The sequence below is a fragment of the Misgurnus anguillicaudatus genome, chromosome 1 (genome assembly GCF_027580225.2).
Source record: "Misgurnus anguillicaudatus chromosome 1, ASM2758022v2, whole genome shotgun sequence".
NCBI classification, from domain to species: Eukaryota; Metazoa; Chordata; class Actinopteri; order Cypriniformes; family Cobitidae; genus Misgurnus; species Misgurnus anguillicaudatus.
This window is the reverse complement of record NC_073337.2, coordinates 29,968,065-29,987,734: the sequence shown is the minus strand read 5'-3', so window position 1 is coordinate 29,987,734 and position 19,670 is coordinate 29,968,065. Positions and strand designations below refer to the sequence as shown.

The 19,670-nt window shown below is 34.8% G+C and overlaps 1 protein-coding gene and 1 pseudogene across 1 annotated transcript in view; one reads left to right on the top strand and one right to left on the bottom strand.

The window, feature by feature from the left end:
* Positions 1-19,670, bottom strand: part of LOC129431932 (uncharacterized) — a 496,207-nt pseudogene that overhangs the window by 453,245 nt on the left and 23,292 nt on the right.
* ptprb (protein tyrosine phosphatase receptor type b) overlaps positions 7,321-19,670 on the top strand; it is a 30,660-nt gene continuing 18,310 nt past the window's right edge. Inside the window, exons 1-6 of the mRNA XM_073869415.1 lie at positions 7,321-7,794; positions 8,577-8,852; positions 14,119-14,382; positions 14,737-14,991; positions 16,797-17,066; positions 17,258-17,530. Of these exons, the coding sequence (XP_073725516.1) occupies positions 7,737-7,794; positions 8,577-8,852; positions 14,119-14,382; positions 14,737-14,991; positions 16,797-17,066; positions 17,258-17,530 (1,396 nt within the window). The 5' untranslated portion in view covers positions 7,321-7,736. The remainder of the gene's footprint in view (positions 7,795-8,576; positions 8,853-14,118; positions 14,383-14,736; positions 14,992-16,796; positions 17,067-17,257; positions 17,531-19,670) is intronic.

Sequence of the window (19,670 nt, the reverse complement as noted above, 5' to 3'; positions counted from 1 at the left end):
CCTATACAAATCTGCACACAAATGTGTCATGGACAGATTTGTATGTTCTGTACAGTAAATCTCCTGTCTTGGCTTTCATGGACGTTCTGCCCAATATGGCTGTGCTTCAAAACTTTATCATGGCCTTGGAAAAAGGTTTCTCCTAAACTTGTGTGTGATGGGTCAGCAAATGAATGCAAAGAATAAAGCTAGAAGTGCACTGGGTTTCGGTAAGATACAGGGTAAGGACCATTAATGAAATGTTTCTTTGATAGAGTATTTGATAGGTTCAACATTAAAGGAATGGATATCAATCTAAGCCTTTACTTTTTTTTGCTAATAAAATCTAATTTATTAATCACTGCATTCAAATTATGCTTTTAAGATGGAAAATACAAAAAACAACTTGTTGCTATAGATCATATAAACTCTTACGTACTAAATTTGTATTCATAACACCGGTTTTAGCATTCCTTCAGTGGCTTTCAGTCAAATTTAGGACTCAATAAGCTGCTTTAAAAAAAAATAAGGGCCTTAAATTCCCAAGACCTGAGCTTTGGTTTGTCTTTTTTTATTTCTTCCAGCTATTTTGGGGTTAGGAAGAACCAATAAATATAATAACCAAATATTTTTCTTTATACATGAAGCAGTGTAATTGTCCATGTTTGTGTACAGCAGGTTCCAGTTATACAAAATTAAGTATTATGGTGCAAAAAAGTGAGGTAAGTGGACATCCAGCTCTTAAAAGGTTAATGGACTGGCACCAGGTTGTATTAGTGATCTTCTTCAACCTGTACGATCTGGACAAAGATATCAACTAGTTCTCCAAGTTTCAATTAAAATCAAAAGGGGACAGGGCCTTGTCAGTCGCAGAATAATTTATCTCTCCATGTCAGATCTTGTGCTACTATTGAAGCATTTAAAGCATTTTAAAGTGTTTTATACATTCTTAGTGTACATGTTACAAAATGTTTTTATTAATGTCAAACAACAAAAATCTATGAATTTTATAGGCTGTTTTGCACTTGGTCATAAATACATGTAAATCAATGTATGACCTATATCGTCTTAAAGGTGGCAAGCATGATGGACATTCAAATATATTTGCTTTAGCAAATGACGTGCAGAAAATGAGACTCAATTTGGCTAAGAGCAGAAGTGGGTAATCCAAATACAATGCTGTGAAAAAGAATGTACTGTAAGTGTTTTCTTTTTCCATGTCTTTCTAACTAAACTAATTTGTTTATTTAAAAAATATCAATAATAATGATCTGGGTATGTCAATGTTAATCTGTTTTTACATGGACACTTTATTCACTGTAAAAAACAGCATTTTTGTCAAATCAACATACAATTTTGTGTTACTTTAAATGAAATAAAAATAATAAGTTAAGCAATTTCAACTTGACAAAATATCAGAGTGAACTAATCTTGTTAGTTTTTTTATTATTGTTGTGCAGTTATCTAAGAAATAATCAGAATTTGTTAGAAGTGGCAAAGACTTTACAGCCACATCTGAACAAGTTACATTGAAGAAGAAATTAACTCATTCCCTGCCAGCCATTTTTGAAAATTTGCCAGCCAGCATTTTTTTGTGATTTTCACAAAAGTTTCACAAAATGCCTTCCAGGATTTGTTTTTAAAATATATAAACATACAAATATCTCAAATGAAAGAACAAACCCTTTGCTTTCAAACCAACAATAAACACCTATATTTTTTTCTCTGCTTATAAACTCTTAAATATGGATATTTTTCTTTAAAAATACAATTTATTATAGCAAAAAGCTGAAATAATTGCATTTTTGTGAAGGAATTTTGTTAGAGATCAGATTCAGAACGAAATGTTATAATTATGTGGTATTTTGAGCTAATACTTCACATACGCACTCTGGGGACAACAAAGATTTCTTTTACTTAAAAAAATCTCATAATATGACCCCTTTAAAACATTTTATCCAATTGCAAATGCACAGTTTTGCTAGTATTGGTTCTATGTGCTGATGACTAAAGCATACTTCGATGCATACTGCATTACTTCATCTTTTAATGTGCTTTCCCTTTGCTTTTTACAGCCAGTGTCACTGCCAAATGTTGTTTGGTCGGCATAGTTCATATGGGTGATTCTCACGAAACCATTGAAACACCACGGCACTAATGATTTTAGCTTTAAAATGTGTAATATAGTAACATTAAAAGGCATCAGAATTAACACAATACTGTGTTCTACCTTGCACAATGTGTGATTTCAACATAAGAATTTATAATTGGAAATTTTATCTCATTTTCTGCTGAAATTCTCATTACCGCAATGTGTCCGGCTGTGTTTGAACATGCGTTATGTTGTAATTTAATCAAATTAACACAAAAATATTAAGAAAAAAATAGACTACGTTTTGCTAGACTACTTTAGATGACAGAAAAAATATTTACCGAATATTCATGTATAATAATAATGAAGAAATATTAGGAAAATGATGTGTCCATGCCTGATGTTCTCATCCTCCGCAACACTTTTTAAGAACAGTTTAAGCACACATACAGAATTTTAACAAAGTTTAATTTTGAGTGACCAAGCACATGGACCAGTTACTTCAAGACGGCTACCAGGTAAGATCATTTTTTACAGTTAATTTGAAATATTGTCTTGTCAGAATGCTTACACGACATTTTGATTATCATTACCGCAACAGATGCTTAATAAATGTTAATTTAATTAATAGAAGCATAATACTTTGATTTTAAATGCATGTGCAGAATCTCCAAATTATGTTCTTTCAGGTTTGTCATGTCATTTTGAAAATATGTCAGTGTTGATGTTTTCTGACTGTTGCGGTAATGAGATTTTTTAGGACTAATTCTTTAAATTATGTTACAAAAAGTGTTAAATAAGTAAAAGTTTTTAATGAATGTTCCCATTTACTCCAGACTTTGTTTTTCAATGTCTGGTGGGAAAAAAAGTAAATTTAAGCAATTTTTACATTTTCATGCTTGACATTTTTAAAACCAAGTTTTCGTGAGAATCATCCATATAGGGAAGACCGGGGTTGGTTGTCACAATTTTTACTCATGCATGAATTGCTCCTCTTCAAAAAATCTTTCAGCAGTAATCCTACATGAAATGAAACCTTGCGGTCTTGGCTTTAAATGTGTATACTTTTTACTTTTAGAATGTATTGTAACAGGAAGTAATTAACCATCAAAGACACTCTGACACAATGTGACAACCAACCCCATCACGGGGTTGGTTGTCACAGGGTATGGGGTTGGTTGTCCCTATAGTGGTTCAATAGGATTTCAGTGATAAATTGGGATCTGAAAAGATAATGTGTCATTTTTTTGTTTTTTAAGCTAGAAACTGCAAATAAGTTTTAATATGAATCCACCCCTATGATAGTTGATATTAATACCCCTTATGTTTAAACAACAGGATTAAAGTGGGTGATCAGTTACTTGAATAGGTTTATGCCCAGCTGCACTATGAACTTCAGCCAGCTCCTTGTTTCCTGTCTGCCATTATTGGACAAACTGATTAATCCAGGTGTGTCTGATTATTGTTGTTGTGACTACTGAGGTCAGGCACACCTGGATTAATCAGTTTGTCCAATAATGGCAGACAGGAAACAAGAAGCTGTCTGAAGTTCAGGAAGTAGTGCAGCTGGGCATAAAGCCTATTGTCTACTGTGTTGAGAAATAAAATGAAATAATTTTTAGTGTTAAAACCTCTGTATTTTATGCTTTATTTTATTTTAACAGCAAACAAAAACAAACAAACAGACAAACAGTCTTAAAAGGTCTACATGTCCAATATTCTTATGTGACAACCAACCCCGCAAGCTATGTGACAACCATCCCCAACTGACTTCTTGACAAACATGCTAAGCTAGCTTCCACACGGCTTTAACTTGATCGCTAAAAGATGACTCAAAATACTACTTTTAGCTTTTTAATGAGTGTTTTGTTTTTGAATGACTAATATCCTACAAGATCTCAACACAAAAACAACACCAACATGAAAATTTACTCTGACCCATAAAAAAAAAATAGTCTCCTAACATCAATGTTTTGTGTCTGCTCAGCAAAATTTCAATTGCAAATGAGAAAGCTATTAATGGCTAACAAATTGATATCAAAATTGTACCACAGCGCCATGTAGTATGTCTGGAATAAGCAGTGTGACAACCAACCCGTGAGACAACCAGCCCCGGTCTCCCCTACTGTAAGTAGAATCATGGTTTTGTTATACTGTATTATACAACAGTTCTTTCTGGTTCTCGAATCTGATTGGCTAAGACCTATGCGATATTGTGCTGATATCGGCACTGTAACCGCTTCACCTTTCGTATCACTCCGCCACCTAGTGAATGGAGGTCCTAAGCAGGCTCATCTCTAGTCTCAGCCTCAGACATCACGCCCACAAACTGTCGGCTTCAGCACTGAAGGTCTGGCTACGCGAGACTAGCTCATCTCTGAATGGAAAAACACAGACGCCCTGTTTTGAATCACTCTCCGTTTGTCTCATTAGTTTACTAGCTCATAAATCAGTCTGTGAATCCCCAATCGAAAGTTATTATTCCGTCAAAGATCAGCGCTATTGGATGTTACGTTACAGTTAATGGGAGAAATGTCTTGTCACATCGTGTGGACGATTAACACTTGGAAAGAGGAATATAAACACTCGTTTTTTTCTGGAGCTATATTTCTTATCAGAATGCGAAAACACAGTGGAACTGCAGGTAAGCACCGCAGCTTTTAAATGTGGACATTGATCATTTACTTTATCGTGACGTGACTATTAAAACATATTATGAGATATCGCCACTGGTATATTTATAAGCAGCATGCAAAAACATCTCTCTGACACTTATAAAAAAACGTTTTATATAGTACTGACAAGAACAAAGTTTAATAATAATAATCGAGTGCTCATATCACGTTAAGAATAAATGAGAAAGCAATAGTAACGTTATACAAGTAGTTTTATTAACTTTTACCTCGCGCCAAAACAATAACAACACAAAAGACACTAAATATGAATTAAAAAACAAGTAATAGTTTGATCATGACACCAAATACTGCTGATTTGATCTCATTTTGACGATCATAAACAAACAAGGCCAACATGAGAGCCAGGGTATATCTTTCAGAGATGTAGCCCAGAGAGGGCGGTGGTCAGCGGGGCGAGTGAACACTGATGTCCGCTCATGCTTTGGTTCTCATTCGTACCGAATCTCACTAAGCAAACGTTCAAACAGGCGCTATCTTTACTAATCGACTGCAGATTTAAATATAATACATATACATTCTCGACTGAACTAATCTTAAAACTACACTTTGTGACCAAGAAACGGTAATATAAAGTAAAGGCTTTTCCGTCCATTGAGTTGTTATGAGCTTCAAAGCAGCCGAAAGTTTTACCTGTCATTCTGGCCGCCCTCAAATCCGTGGCGGAAGAAGTAGTTCCCAAACAAAAAGGCTTTTAAAATAACTCCGTTGTTGTTTTCTAGTTTTCGTTTTTCAAACGTGTGCCTTCGAACTGTTGTATAAAAGCAATATCGCTCTCAGAGTCGTGTAATATAGGTCTATATCATCACGGCTGTGATTGCCTCCGGCCTAATCACAGCCGTGATGATATAGACCTATATCACACTCCTACTCGAGCGATATTGCTTAAATATGCACTTTATGTCTACATGTGGTTCAAATGACAATAAATCTTCTTGATAGTCAAAACCCTGTCTCTAGAAAGAAGAATTGTTTTAAGATGCTTGAACACTCAACCCTTCAGGACTTATTTTAGCCTTTTAACAAAGTTTGTCTTTCTAAGTCAAATAAAATCAGGCATGGGTTTTCACACCTTCTGGTTTTTACAGGAGCTTCTGTTCTGTATGAAAATACACCTCCTTATGCCAAGAACTTGACCTAAATAAATTACCCTCAATAAAATGTACTGAGATTATATATATATATATATATATAAATACTTAATACCATTTTAAAACATAACTTTAAAATGTATAAAAAAAGATTTTATCAGCATTTTGCACTATTTATTGTTATTTTGATCTAGTAATTTTTTTCTGATATATTATAGTGTTGTGTAATGATCAGATTAAACTAATAAAATATGCCGTGTTTGTTGGTAAGTGTTTTACTTAGATTTTTTTTATTTAAAATAATTATTTACATTTTATGATTTTCACACACGTCAAGGCTTTAAATGGTTAATTGAGTAATCTGTGAACCAATCAGTAAGCACCTGAGCTCAGCTGTGAGCAATCAGTGGACAACTATTTATGTAGCACTTAAGGCTCTGTTTACACGTACATGGTTTTTTTTTAAAACTGAGAGATTTACCTTCGTTTGTGCCCCACGTTTACACGCAAACGGAGAACTCGCCTCTGAAACCGATTGTTTCTAAAAACTCCGGCCAGAGTGGAGATCTTGAAAATCTTCGGTTGCATGGTTGCATGTAAAGTGAGACAAACGGATGTTTAAGCAGGCAACGTCACAGAGTATGCGCCAGAGCTCGCACCTACGTCAAAAGTGCGACCTATGTTTACATGTGACTGCTACTCTGAACGCTTCCAAGATCACATTTATGTTCGTGCAAACTCGTTTCGTGTGCTTGTATTTGCAAATACAGCTGCTCCATTATGTCGAGGAGCAGAGACGAGTGCTCGGAGGTCAGCAATTTTACGCGTGTTTGACTTCATGCGGCGCTGCAAGAACCGACGGACGGATGATGTCAAAGTAACGCGAGAGCGATTCGAAATTAGACCTCTACGTGTGATTCCTCAACTCGCTCTCGCGGTACTTAGACGTCATCAATCACCTACTGCAACAACTCCTCCCTCTAACATGAAGAACCAGTTCACGTCACCACCAGCGGTGCCGGTGATTGGCTTACGTGGGCTTGAGCTTCTCTTGACGGCAAATATGCACGGGTACGTGTAAATAAACACTTTTCTGAAAACTGACATGTGTGCACGATATTATTTCTGAAACCGGAGAGGTTGAAATGTCCGTTTATGAAAATAGCCGCCCACGTGTAAACTTAGCCTAAATCACAGTATAGCTTTTGATTCACTGGGGCAGAATCTTATATTTTAATTTTCAAATGCTGTGAATAGACACACTAAACTATAACTTTGATACTAACTTTTTGGTACACTCGGCATTAAAGCAGAAGATTTGTATACACATATCATGTTTCTTTTAATCATTTTTATTTGTTTGGTCAAAGCTAATTTCCACCCATCCTTCTACGGGAGCACTGAGAACACAGGAAGGAAATGGGCTGAACTGCAAGAGTATTTGTGGAGAACAAAGTCATTGGCATCTATTGTTTCAGTGAAAGTTTCAATTCACTGGCATTCATGACCTAAAAACATTCAAGCAAAGCTTGTACAGTACGCTAAAGAAAATACTTTTTGACATTATTTGAAAATGGCAAAGGTGAACTATGATAGATGAAAGACAACCTCGAGAAAGACCGTACAATGCGTCTCCACCGGGCTACTGAAAACAATGTTTCTGTAGACATTTGATTAAGGATATCCTTTGGAGACGGGATTGTTTTTTCTTCACACGTTCCTGATTGCTGTCGCTGATGAGTGAAAGTGAGCAGTTCCCACGAAGGTCCTCTCTTGCATGTTGGATTTGGTTAAATCTGGATTATACATCAAAGAATTATGTGCTTTTTCCAACAAGATTTCAATGTACTTACCAAAACCATCTAAAAACCAAAAATAACAATGCTGAAGAGTAAAGCAGATCAGATAGCTGTTTGGGTAACATGTGGAATCTTGAGTAAGTTTTAATCAACTTTTCAACACATAACATTTATTTTCATCAAGATTATGTAATTCTTATGTCCTTAATCATATGTTTATTTATGTATAACCTAAATGTATATTTATTTGTATATACATACGTCTTCATCTTTTTTCCCAATTTTGACAAGGGTTTTATTAATGAACTATCTTAGTATTAACTTATTATTAACTATTGAAACTAAAGTAAACTAAATTAGCAAATTAGTTTAGTATGTGACTGGGTACATCTCTACTCTCTCCAGTCTCATGAAATTTCTTTATATAGTAACATAATTTTTTATTCTTTTTTTCGTGATATTATCACGAATTTCCCATTTTTTTTGTGATCGTACAACGAATTCCTGTTTTCGTGGGATTATCACGTATTGGTTACTCAACTGTTTTGTCCTAGTTTCTTACCATTGTCACTTCAGTTTAGGGTTAGATTTACATAAAATGAAATCCCTACCCAAACCCAACTCTAACCCTAACGCCAGTCGACATATAAAAAATAAATTAGAAAAAAAGTATAAACCAATATATAAAGTGACATTCAAATGCAAGCACCAGATCTAACCCTAATCCGAAGCAGCAATAGTTTAAAAATAGGAAAAAAGAAGTTGAGTAACCAATACGTGATAATCACATGAAAACAGGAATTCATTATATGATCATGAAAATGCAAAAATTCGTGATAATATCACGAAAAAAGAATAAAAAAAATCACAAAACCTCGTAAGACATATTTCATTAAGAATTATTTTGATGTTTTTCAGAGTACCATGGTGGTTTTTACATGCCAATGTACCATCAATGTTGTTAAGACGATCTCCACCACCAAGTCCATAATCATCACATTGGATAATGAAGATGTGAAATGCCAGTACAGAATTTATGTCAGGGAACGACACAAAGATTCAACAGACTGTCGACAGGCCCAGCAACACGTTGAGTGCAATATTGAAAATTTAGATCCTGGGACCTGGTATCACCTGGATATCATATCAATGCTGGATGATCAGCAACAGATGCAACAGAACGTGTCTCTGCCAACTAGTAAGAAATCAGCTTTTCATTTTAAAATATATATTTCACTTTCTGAACTATTGTACATCAATATGCACAGCCAACCTAGTCTCACGTTAATCGTGTTATAGTAACAAAAATTTTGATTAATTTATTCGTGTTTGATGGCACAACTTTCTTTATTGTGTCATTTTAGATTTTTTTAGATCGTTGTTTTCTATTTTTTGACCATTGTCGCTTGGGGTTTGGGTTAGAATGACTTTCTGCGCCTTCTTAACCCAAACCCCAACTCTAACCCCAACTCCAGGCAAGAATAGTTTTAAAACATGCAGAAACCAATGCATAAAATTACATCCTAACGCAAACCCTGAATCTAACCCTAACCCCAAGGGACAATGATTTAAAAATAGGATAGAACGATGAGAAAACAACATATAAAATGACACGATAAAGAAAGTCTTGCCACAGACACGAACAGCCATTGATAGAAATTAGTTCTGGGAAGGACGAAAAAGACATTCATCTCCAGAGACACGAAAAACAGCGGCAATTCGTGTCATCAAACACAAATAAATTAATCAAAATTTTTGTGACTTGCCGTGAGAATGTGTTGGCACAGCACAAATACAAAAGGGCATGTATGTCTTAGGAGCTCACATAAAAATAAAACTCATGCCAGGTGTTTATGACTGACTTTTAGCTGAACCCAAAAGGAATATATTTAAATAAGCATGTTCTCAATGTCACTGTAATGACAGTCAATGGGATTTTGAAGAGACCTATGCCCATCATAAACGGTTTCACTGAACTGATGAGACACCAAAGTATACAAACACAAAAAATATGAGTAACTCACTTCTAGTAAAAAATAAATGTGACAATATTTGGTAACATGTCGTTTTTGACAAAATAATTGGTGAGATTACTGATAGCAGTGACGGCTCGTGACTGCTCTTCCGAGGGGCACAAATTCAAAATAAGTGTTCGGAGTGTCGTGTGTGCTGCTCGTGTTTTCAAAATAGAGTGGCAGCGTGTTCCATAACTGAGGAGCAGCGACAGAAAAGGCACGATCACCTTTCGATTTCATCTGTGTCCTTTGAACAAGCAATTGAAGACTGTTAGACGAATGAAGATTCTTAAATTCATTACACTAGAACAGAAGGAGATCAGAGATATAAGATCCAGTCCAGTCCGTGAACGCCTTTATACACAAACAGCAATGTTTAAATTAATACAATATTTGACTGGTAGGAAGTGGAGAGAGATCAACACTGTTTAAATATGTTCCCTCTTCCTTGTTCCAGTCAACAATCGAGCGGCAGCGTTTTGAACAAGTTGAAGATGTGACAAAAGAGACCGTGAAACACTCAAGTCCAATCTGGATGAGATAAAAGCATGTATTACAGTTTCCATGTCTTTTGATGTTAAGAATGACTTCATTTTTGCAATAATCTTTAACTGATAAAAAAACAACCCAGTTGTAGTGGCCACAACCTCTGTAGAAGCAGGTGAGCCAAAGATTAAAACTTCAGTCTTAGGGTGGGTTGCACCAACAAGGATTAGGCCTAAATCTGGTTTAAATCAAAGCTTATTTAATAATTCCGTTGCACCAAACTTTAAACCTGTTTAAAAATAAACAGGTTTAAATTTAAACTGTCATTTTGATCCAGGTTTAAATCTTACAGTAAATCTAGATTATCTTTAATCCTGTTGCTCCATTACTTTAAACTCCGTTTTAAACCTCAGTGAGGGATTAACTTTAAACTTGCATATGAGGAGGTTTAAATATGTTTTTTTTACAATTAAATGTCTGGCTAAATGATTAGAAACACATACCACGAGCGTGGTGGCGCTATTCAAAGATGCGTTTATTATAACATCTCAACAAAGTGAGTTTGGCGGCTCAAAAAGATTATTAACAGCACCGGTGACAGCTACCGATGCACGTATGTGCTTCTCCTCTGTCACGCGCGCTCCAGTCAGACGAAGGACAGTGAATGTACGGACACACGGTGGCGCTTCATGACAAATGCGTCGACACATCTTGTTCATTATACCACAATATCTGAGCTTTGCGATATTTCCTGTCACAATATTTCCTGGTCTGTTAATTGTTTTAAAAGATTGTCAAATGTTTTTATTTGAATCAGACCTTTAGATGAGTCTACCGGTGTATGTAGGTGATTTATAATACAACAATTACATTACCTTTGCTTGCATAAACTGTTTATTTCCTTTTTGAATGACAACGTCAACATTGTTGCTGTTTAATTACACCGGAAAATTCAACATGGCGGACAAAATAAATCGCAGATGAAGGATTTAATACAGTTTAAAGGTTTAATCTAAGATTTGTTAATCTGTGTTTAAATTTAAGTGGTGCAACACAACTCGAATTAAAATTAAACTGGGATCAACAAACCCTAGATTAGCTCTAAACTCTGCTTAATTTAATCCTTGTTGGTGCAACCCACCCTTAGTCTCTTAACATGCCTCAGACAATCATACAAACACTGTAAACTAGAAACATTCGTTGGATGCAAAAAAACATAACACTGAGTATAATCTGTGAAACAGTGGTATGAGACACAATGCTTCTTAAATATAGCATACAGAGGAAGCATGTATAAAGAAAATAAAACAGGACCCAAAATTGAGCCCTGTGGAACCCCATACAAAACTGGTGCGCATGATGATGTATATGTGACAGTCTCTACGGAGAAGGTTCGATCGTTTAAATAGGAGACAAACCAATCGAAAACATGTCCTTGGATTTGAATAAGATGTAGGCGTTTTATAATATATGGTGTTTTCAGCCCAGTCTCACGAAACTTTGTTATATGTAATTTTTTTAATTATTTTTTGTGATATTATCACGAATTTCCATGTTTTTTCGTGATCGTATAACGGATTCTTGTTTTCGTGTGATTATCACGTTCTGGTTACTCAACTGTTTGTCCTATTTTCTTACCATTGTCGTTTCAGTTTAGGGTTAGATTTACATAAAATGAAATCCCTACCCAAACCAAACTCTAACCCTGAGGTCAGGCAACATATAAAAAATAAATCAGAAAAAATTGTATAAACCAATATATAAAGTGACATTCTAATGCAAGCACCAAATCTAACCCTAAACCGAAGCGACAAAGATTTAAAAATAGGAAAAAGCAGTTCACGTGCACTGTAAAAAAATACTTTGCTGCCTTAAAATTTTTGTTGAATCAACTCAGATTTACAAGTCATCTCAACTTACTATTATTTTTCTTGACTAGAGATGAGTTGTTATATCTAGAGGTGAGTTGTTATAACTTATAAAATTAAGTTGATGTTTCTCATGACTCGTGAATCTGAGTTGATTTAACAAAAAATTTTAAGGCAGCAAAGTATTTTTTACAGTGTGACAATCACACGAAAACAGGAATTCGTTATACGATCACGAAAAAAACCATGGAAATTCGTGATAATATCACGAAAATAAAAAAAAATAAAAAATAAGTGACTGTATCACAAATCCTTGTGAGGCTGGGTGATACTGTATAAAGGTATACATTTTGACTTGGGCTAGTAAGCAACCATATAAGCAAGCACTCAAAACACCCTAGCAACACTCAAAACTGCATTATGCTCTGGTAACCATCCCAACACCCTAGCAACAGCCCATAACATTCATATTAATGTGATAATCACAATCCCTAAGAGTTGCATAGCAAAGCCCTGGCAACCACAGCTATCAATCACCCCAGTGACAACCCAGAACACTTTAGCAATGTGCAAGGGTGTTCTTTTGATCAGGACTTTTAGACCCAATCACACAAAAAATCTAATAAAAAATTAATTACAATTCGTCTGCCAAAAAATTGGAGGTCATCATTTTATTTACATAACAAGATGTCAAAAGGTTGCGGTTAAAATCAATTCTATCGAGTTTTAAACGGTAAACAAAAAGTAAATGTAAAGTTATTTCGGCAAAGAAATTTGAGAGTACTGAAAACAGATTATGTAAAACCAAACTTGTATGCACTAAGTATCTCCTAATAGCAAATGTCTATAGTAAGTGTCATATTAAATGTGAGGAAAGGTTGTTCAGTGCTGATAATGTGCTGTGTTTATATATACGTGTCTGGGCTGGAATCCAAAACAGAAGCTTGACTGTGGGTCAGTTCTCCCCCTCCCTTCCTGCTCATTGTTCTTTTGTTCCAGTATGTACAAAGACTCTGTACCCCTCATTAGAGGGTCAATCTGATAATTGAGGCCCTTATATAACATCTACAGAAACCTAACAAAATATCTAGATGCTAAAATTGTGGAAATGCCATTAAATATCAGGGCATTAAATATCAAAAGGTATAAGATTTTGACTAAAAATACATTAGAAGAGGAACTTTACTTTTGCATTTGAAGTGTGGATTTGATGTTCATTTTATTTATGCAATTTGAATGAGAAATAATCGATTAAATGTATTTTTCTAGAACTTTTTTTTTTACAATGTTACATTGTTTCAAAGCAGCTTTACATGAAAATAAAAATAGTAGAACCATGTAAATTAATTATTCAATATTTTTGCATGCTTGATACTGATTGGCCAGTCGTGACATTCCATAATATTTTATTACGAGATAACAACCGCCGAAACAAAACTAATAACACAGCCTCATTCGGGTACTGCTAGTCATTTAAACAGGCACGGTTTAATACCTACGAAGAAATATACTGTAGTTTAAAAAAGCATAAAAAATAACATATATGGGATTTTAAAATAAAAATGATATAATAAATTAGTTACAAATGAGTCTTTTTTGAAGTTTGAACTTGTTTTACCGCGTCTTGATTTCCCTCGCAGGAGGTTTGCATTTTTAAAATTAAACTAATAAAGGGTATACAATCAAAATGTTGTATCTATGTATTTACTTGTATAGTAAGTACCGTGTAATACGTGCTTCGCCTTGAGGTTCTAATCACCCCGATGAGGATAATTCTGCGATTACAACCGACTGGCTTTAAATTACCCCTAATTTAATTATATACAAATTAAAATATATATTACATTTTCTATACTATTTAATGATATAAAAAATACAAAAAAATTAATAACCAGAATATATAAAATTATCTTTCGGTGAAGTACTAGTGCTAGGTTAACACATGCGGACTTAAAATGCAGTAAGCTTCGCAATCTGCAGGGCCTTTCTTATTTTTGTGGTTGGTGGAAGGGATTTTAATTTTTGCTTTTCACACAAATGGTATGATGATATTAGTCCCGTTATTGTTGATGGTACGTCTGTGTCTTCTGTTTAGGACCATCAGAAGTAGAAAATCTTCAGGTCTCAGCTGATTCAAACAGCGTGGATGTTTCCTGGCATCATGGCCCAGGCGAAACAGAGCGGTTTTGGCTAGTGCTCATAGATGGCAAGGCTGCAGGTTTAAATTGGAATTCAACGCTTGCAAACACATCAACATCATATGTAATAAAAAATCTGACACCTGGACGACTTTATAACGTTACTTTGATAACGGAGGTTGGAGAAGTACAGAATTCGGTGTCAAGACAAACACAAACAGGTATTTTATATAGGACATTTAATTATATACATGCTAAATTTACTTTCTTCGCAAACTGTGTGTATATGCGTATCAAATATCTCTAGCTGTATGACTTCCTCTGCAGTATTTTAGGTTTGTTACACCCTTTCCTGTTTTCAGCACTGAAAGGTCATCTTTTCTCCTTGCATTATGTCACTTTACTTCATTGCATTATTTTACAAATTCTTTTTGTAATTTTATAATAATGTGTATCAATAAATTGTTGGTAATAAGACCAGGGCCATTAAAAAAAAACATTAAAAAGGTAATAATTATTGAGTCATGCCCATGTTGACTTTAAACAATAATATGACTGACTTCCTGTCTATATAGTACCTGCTGCTGTCTCGAACCTCAGAGTGGAGAAAAACGGCAACCAGAACATCCTCAAGGTTTTGTGGGATAAAGCCTCTGGTGATGTGGACCGTTACCTTGTCAGACTGACTTCATCTAAATCAACGCCCATTGAGAAATCTGTGTCTTCAGACACTACAGAGGTGATATTTGACAACCTAAGCCCTGAAAAGACCTACCAGGTCTCGGTCAACACCATCAGTGGTCAACTGTCTAATAAGATGTGGACTTTAGGTAAGTGTAGCCTTAAAGTAATGTGTTTGCCCCAGGACTCAAATATTATATTGGACATGAAGTCAACCCAGCACAGTAGAAGCCAAAATCAAACATTCAAACTTTAAACTATTGGTTTGTTTTTATCAAATCTTCTACAAACCTAGATTTATCTCTGAAACTTAAAGGGATAGTTCCCAAAAAATATTTACCCAATCAATTACTCATCCTCTGTTTGTTCCAAACCTGTTTGAATGTATATTCATTCACTTTCATTGCATGATTTTTCTATACGATAAAATGCTGAATGGTGACTGGGGGTATGTTTTTGATACATGATAACTGAATTATCCCTTTTACTTCTTAGGGGCTGTTCTCATTTTGTGTTAAAAATGTTACCGCAACGCTTTCCTCCTTTTTTCCATAGTGCTCGGGCGCATGCGCTCCCGTAGCGTCTGCAACCATAATCCGCGCTTACCATAGATTTTTGGCATCTCCATGTGTTGTTTTTTTTTATTTTAGTTAATATATCTTTTTAGGTATTGTTCGATATTTTTCTAATTAAATAATTTTGTAGTGTCCCAAACATAAAAATAGATATTAAACACTCAGAAAAAGATAATCACTGTCACTAATTTAAAAGTGCTGTAGAATGGTAATCTCATGTCGTGAGCCTCAAACACGATTTCTTCATCCTTATGTTAACCTAGTACATGGCCAATCTCAACATAACACCAACTGTGACGTTACAATTCTAGCCAATGTTCTCAAATTTATTTATATAGCACTTATCACAATTGCTTAGTTGTTTCAAAGCAGGTTTACAAAAAGCAAGAGAAAACACAGAAAAATTGGTGGACAATATAAGTAGCAGAACGGCTAAGATTGAACTGTACTACACTGAAAAAAAAGATTAATTGAATTTAATACATTTTGTTGATGTGGGTGGTTGCAATCGATTTGTTTGAGCTACATTTAAACAAAAAATATTAGTAACGTAAAATAAAATATAAAACTTTTGTTTAAATGTGGCTTAAATAAATGTATTGCAACCACTTACCTTAAAAAAATTTATTAAATTCAATGAATCATTTTTTTTCAGTGTAGTGGTAGTAAAAATGTGTAGTAATACTAGTGTAGTAATAATGTAATGTTTAGAAGAGAGGTCTAAGTTAAGGCAATGTCAGCTGACTCCCTAGAGGTTGAAAAAACTCCTAGGAGAAAAAAAGATGTACAATTGACATATACGCCCCTAACATTATATAGCACATGAAATTAAATACAATGTTGTTACAATGCTATAAACAAAGTTGTGACTGCTAAGTTAGCGCTATATGCTAGTTAATGCTATATGTTAGTTAATGCTATATGCTAGCGTTTAGGTTGAAGTTCTACTATTGACGTTACAGTTACGTTTTGCAGGTCTATACTTGAAAAAAGACAAACTTGCCACTTAGAAATGTCCATTAACATCTCCAAACAGTTAATTATTCCTCAAAATCTGTATTTTCATCTGATACAGACTCAAACATAAGATCTATTTACACACACAGAGCTACTAAAGGAGCTGCTCTGAGAAACAGCCAATCAGAGCAGAGCTCAACATTATTATTCATGACCCTTTCAAATAAGGTAATAATAGACCATTTCATTATAAACGCAAATCCTAGGGTTGTAAATGGACATGAAAAACTGTCTCTGGATAATCTTTGCACTTAATAAAGCCACAGACATTCCATGTAGATATCAGAGAATAATTTAAAAGATTATTTACATGCATTTTTTGTGTGTAATATATAGGTTAATTGTATATGTTAATATTGCAGCTCCAGGGATTGTGTCAGGTGTTGTGATAGAGAACCTGTCTGAAAATGGCGCAGTGAAAATCTCCTGGACGCCCCCTTCAGGAAAAATGGATCAAATCCATGTGGTGCTTTCGAATGGAAGTGAGATCTTAGCAAACCAAACAGTGAATGGAGCATCAAAAGAAATTATTTGGTCAGGATTAAATCTGCAGTCTGGAAGATTATACAGCGCTGCGCTCAGTGTGGAGATTGGTGGCGTAGCTTCTACAATCTATTACCAAGAAGAAATAGGTACAACTTATGTGTCAATACTTTCCAATAAATGGTGCTATGTGCTTGTACCTAGAAAGCTGGAATATGTTACAAATAAATAAATAAGTATATGGCCAAAGCATACATATATACTGCAAATTGCAGAAACAGCAACAGTTATTTTGTATATGATATTTTTTCTCTATCGCTATTGGTCTGTTTGTCTTCAGGTTTTCCACCAGTGTCACAACTACACATTCGTCACTCAGATGAGACCTCCATTAGTGCTCTGTGGAATCACAGTTCTGGTTCATCGCAACGTGACGGCTACAACGTTCAGCTCTATCAAGGCAACAACTTAACAGCTAATCAGACACGAACATTGAGCCGTGATATGAGAGAGTGCACCTTTAATATTCTCACACCTGGTCGACTTTACCACATTACTGTAACAACCATCAGAAAGAACCTTCGTAGTTCTGCAACACTGGAGGGAAGAACATGTAAGGCAAATTATTTTAAAATCTTTCTTCTAGGATTGTAATGTATGCCTATTTGCTAATGTTAGCGCACTATGAAGCATATTATTATTTTGCTACAAACTTTATGCAGACTAGATGCTAAAGCTTATTTGGCAAGAAGTGGGACAAAAATATAATCTTAAAGTCGCAATGAAATTAAAATGAAAAACTATATATATTTTTTTAATAATGTGGGATTATTAACAAATGACTTATCTGTGAGCTTCATTATTTTTTAAAAATTTGTGTGTGCTCATAATCTTTAATCAAAACTGTAAATCTCCTCAAAACGATCTCTCTTCACTTCCGGTCAAAAGTATGGCAGGTGGGCGGGGTCCGGGAGAGGATCGCAGCGATTAGCAATTAGCAACACGACCCAACTTCAAACGATCCAATCAGATCTCGATGGACAAATTCAAATCCAGCCCTGCCTTATTTCATCTCAAAAGCCGTTTCATTCGGATATACGTCACCACGGGGAAAATAAGGCAATCGCTACTTCCGTTTCATGGCGACTTTAAAAGCAGTGGTGGCCGGTGACTTCATTATCAAAGGTGCACGATGCGCAGCTTGTCACAACATGTATGTAGCCATCATGTGTGTGGCTTATCATTTCAAAATATGTGTGCGCGTCATGTGAATCACGCGAAATGTCAAAATATGAGTCTGCTGAAGGCACGTCTAAAGGGTTTATGACAAAAGAGACGCTCGCGTTTGCCAGATACTTGCTTAATCTCATGTGTAATCAGAGTTAAGTGTTAAATTAGTGCCTTGTGAGTATTTTGTGAATGTTAGCGTCTCTTTTATTATAAATCCTTTCGAAACGTGTCCAGCAGGCTCAAAATTTGACAAGAGGCATGATCCACATTGTTTACATGACGCAACAAACACATATTTTGACATGACATTTTGACATTTTGTGGATTTTTTTGCCAATTAGTAATTCTCAGACAGCAGACGACTCCGTACCAGAACCGTGCCAAAGTCAGCAGCTCCGATGCGGATCCGCTGCAGATCCAACCCAAAAACTTCTGCTGTCTGAGAGATGTTTAATGTGGTTTACTGCATGTAAAACACAAATACACAGTGCAAAATAATAAAGAAAATGTAATGGGCAACCAACTCCTTACAATACAAATATCATTATAATATTACAAATAGTAATGTCTTAATACTTCTGTTAAATGATGAACTGCATTCAATAAATAAAATTTTTATATATATTTAATTTAAGGTATTTAACTCTTTCCCTGCCATTGACAAGTTATCTTGTCAATTAAGAGAAAACATTTGCATGAAAAAATGTGTTTCCGATGAGTTTTAATGGTTATCGGAACACTGCGATTACCCAATTTATAAAAAAAACTAAAGCAAAAAATTACTTATTAATATTACTTATTAATTTTAAACTGTTTATGTTTTGATAATCATTCTGAATCTGATCTCTAACAAAATTATATATTATATATATATGAAGAGTTTGGTTCCAAAACGCAATAAATCCATTTTGACAAATTTCGGTAAAAACGTGTTTTCTATACCAAGAAAGTGACAAGATGAAAACCACTATTTTCTGTTACAAACTTTCACATAGCATCTTTAGGTTATAAAAACATAAAAAATTTAAATCCATAACTTGATTTTCAAAGATTTATTATAAAAACTAATTTTTTCCACAAAAGGCAATAAATCCATGACAGTTTTTTATTTCAAAATGCTATAAATCTATTAAATCAATGTATAAATGTGCATTCATCTTTACCATTTTATATTTATTTAGTTGACTAGTGGTATACAATGATTAAAAAATAAACATTAATGGCATTAACCAAAACACTTACTTTGTTATATTAAGAACACAATGTTTTAGCATGAGAAGCTTGATGCTGTCTGGAGAACAAGCAACCGAGTGCCTCTCGCGGAAATTATTAGCTGTTGATGGCTTACGTTTCTTTCCCGTCACAGAAAACCATCACAGGTTTGGCAATGCTATTAAAGTATTATTTTGTTTTGTTTGTTGATCACGAAGCACAAAGTAGATGAGGAAAATTAGGATTCCGTGTACTCAGCGCGCCGCCATGTTTGTTTACATTGCGTGACTGGTGGGCTGTAATATCAGGAA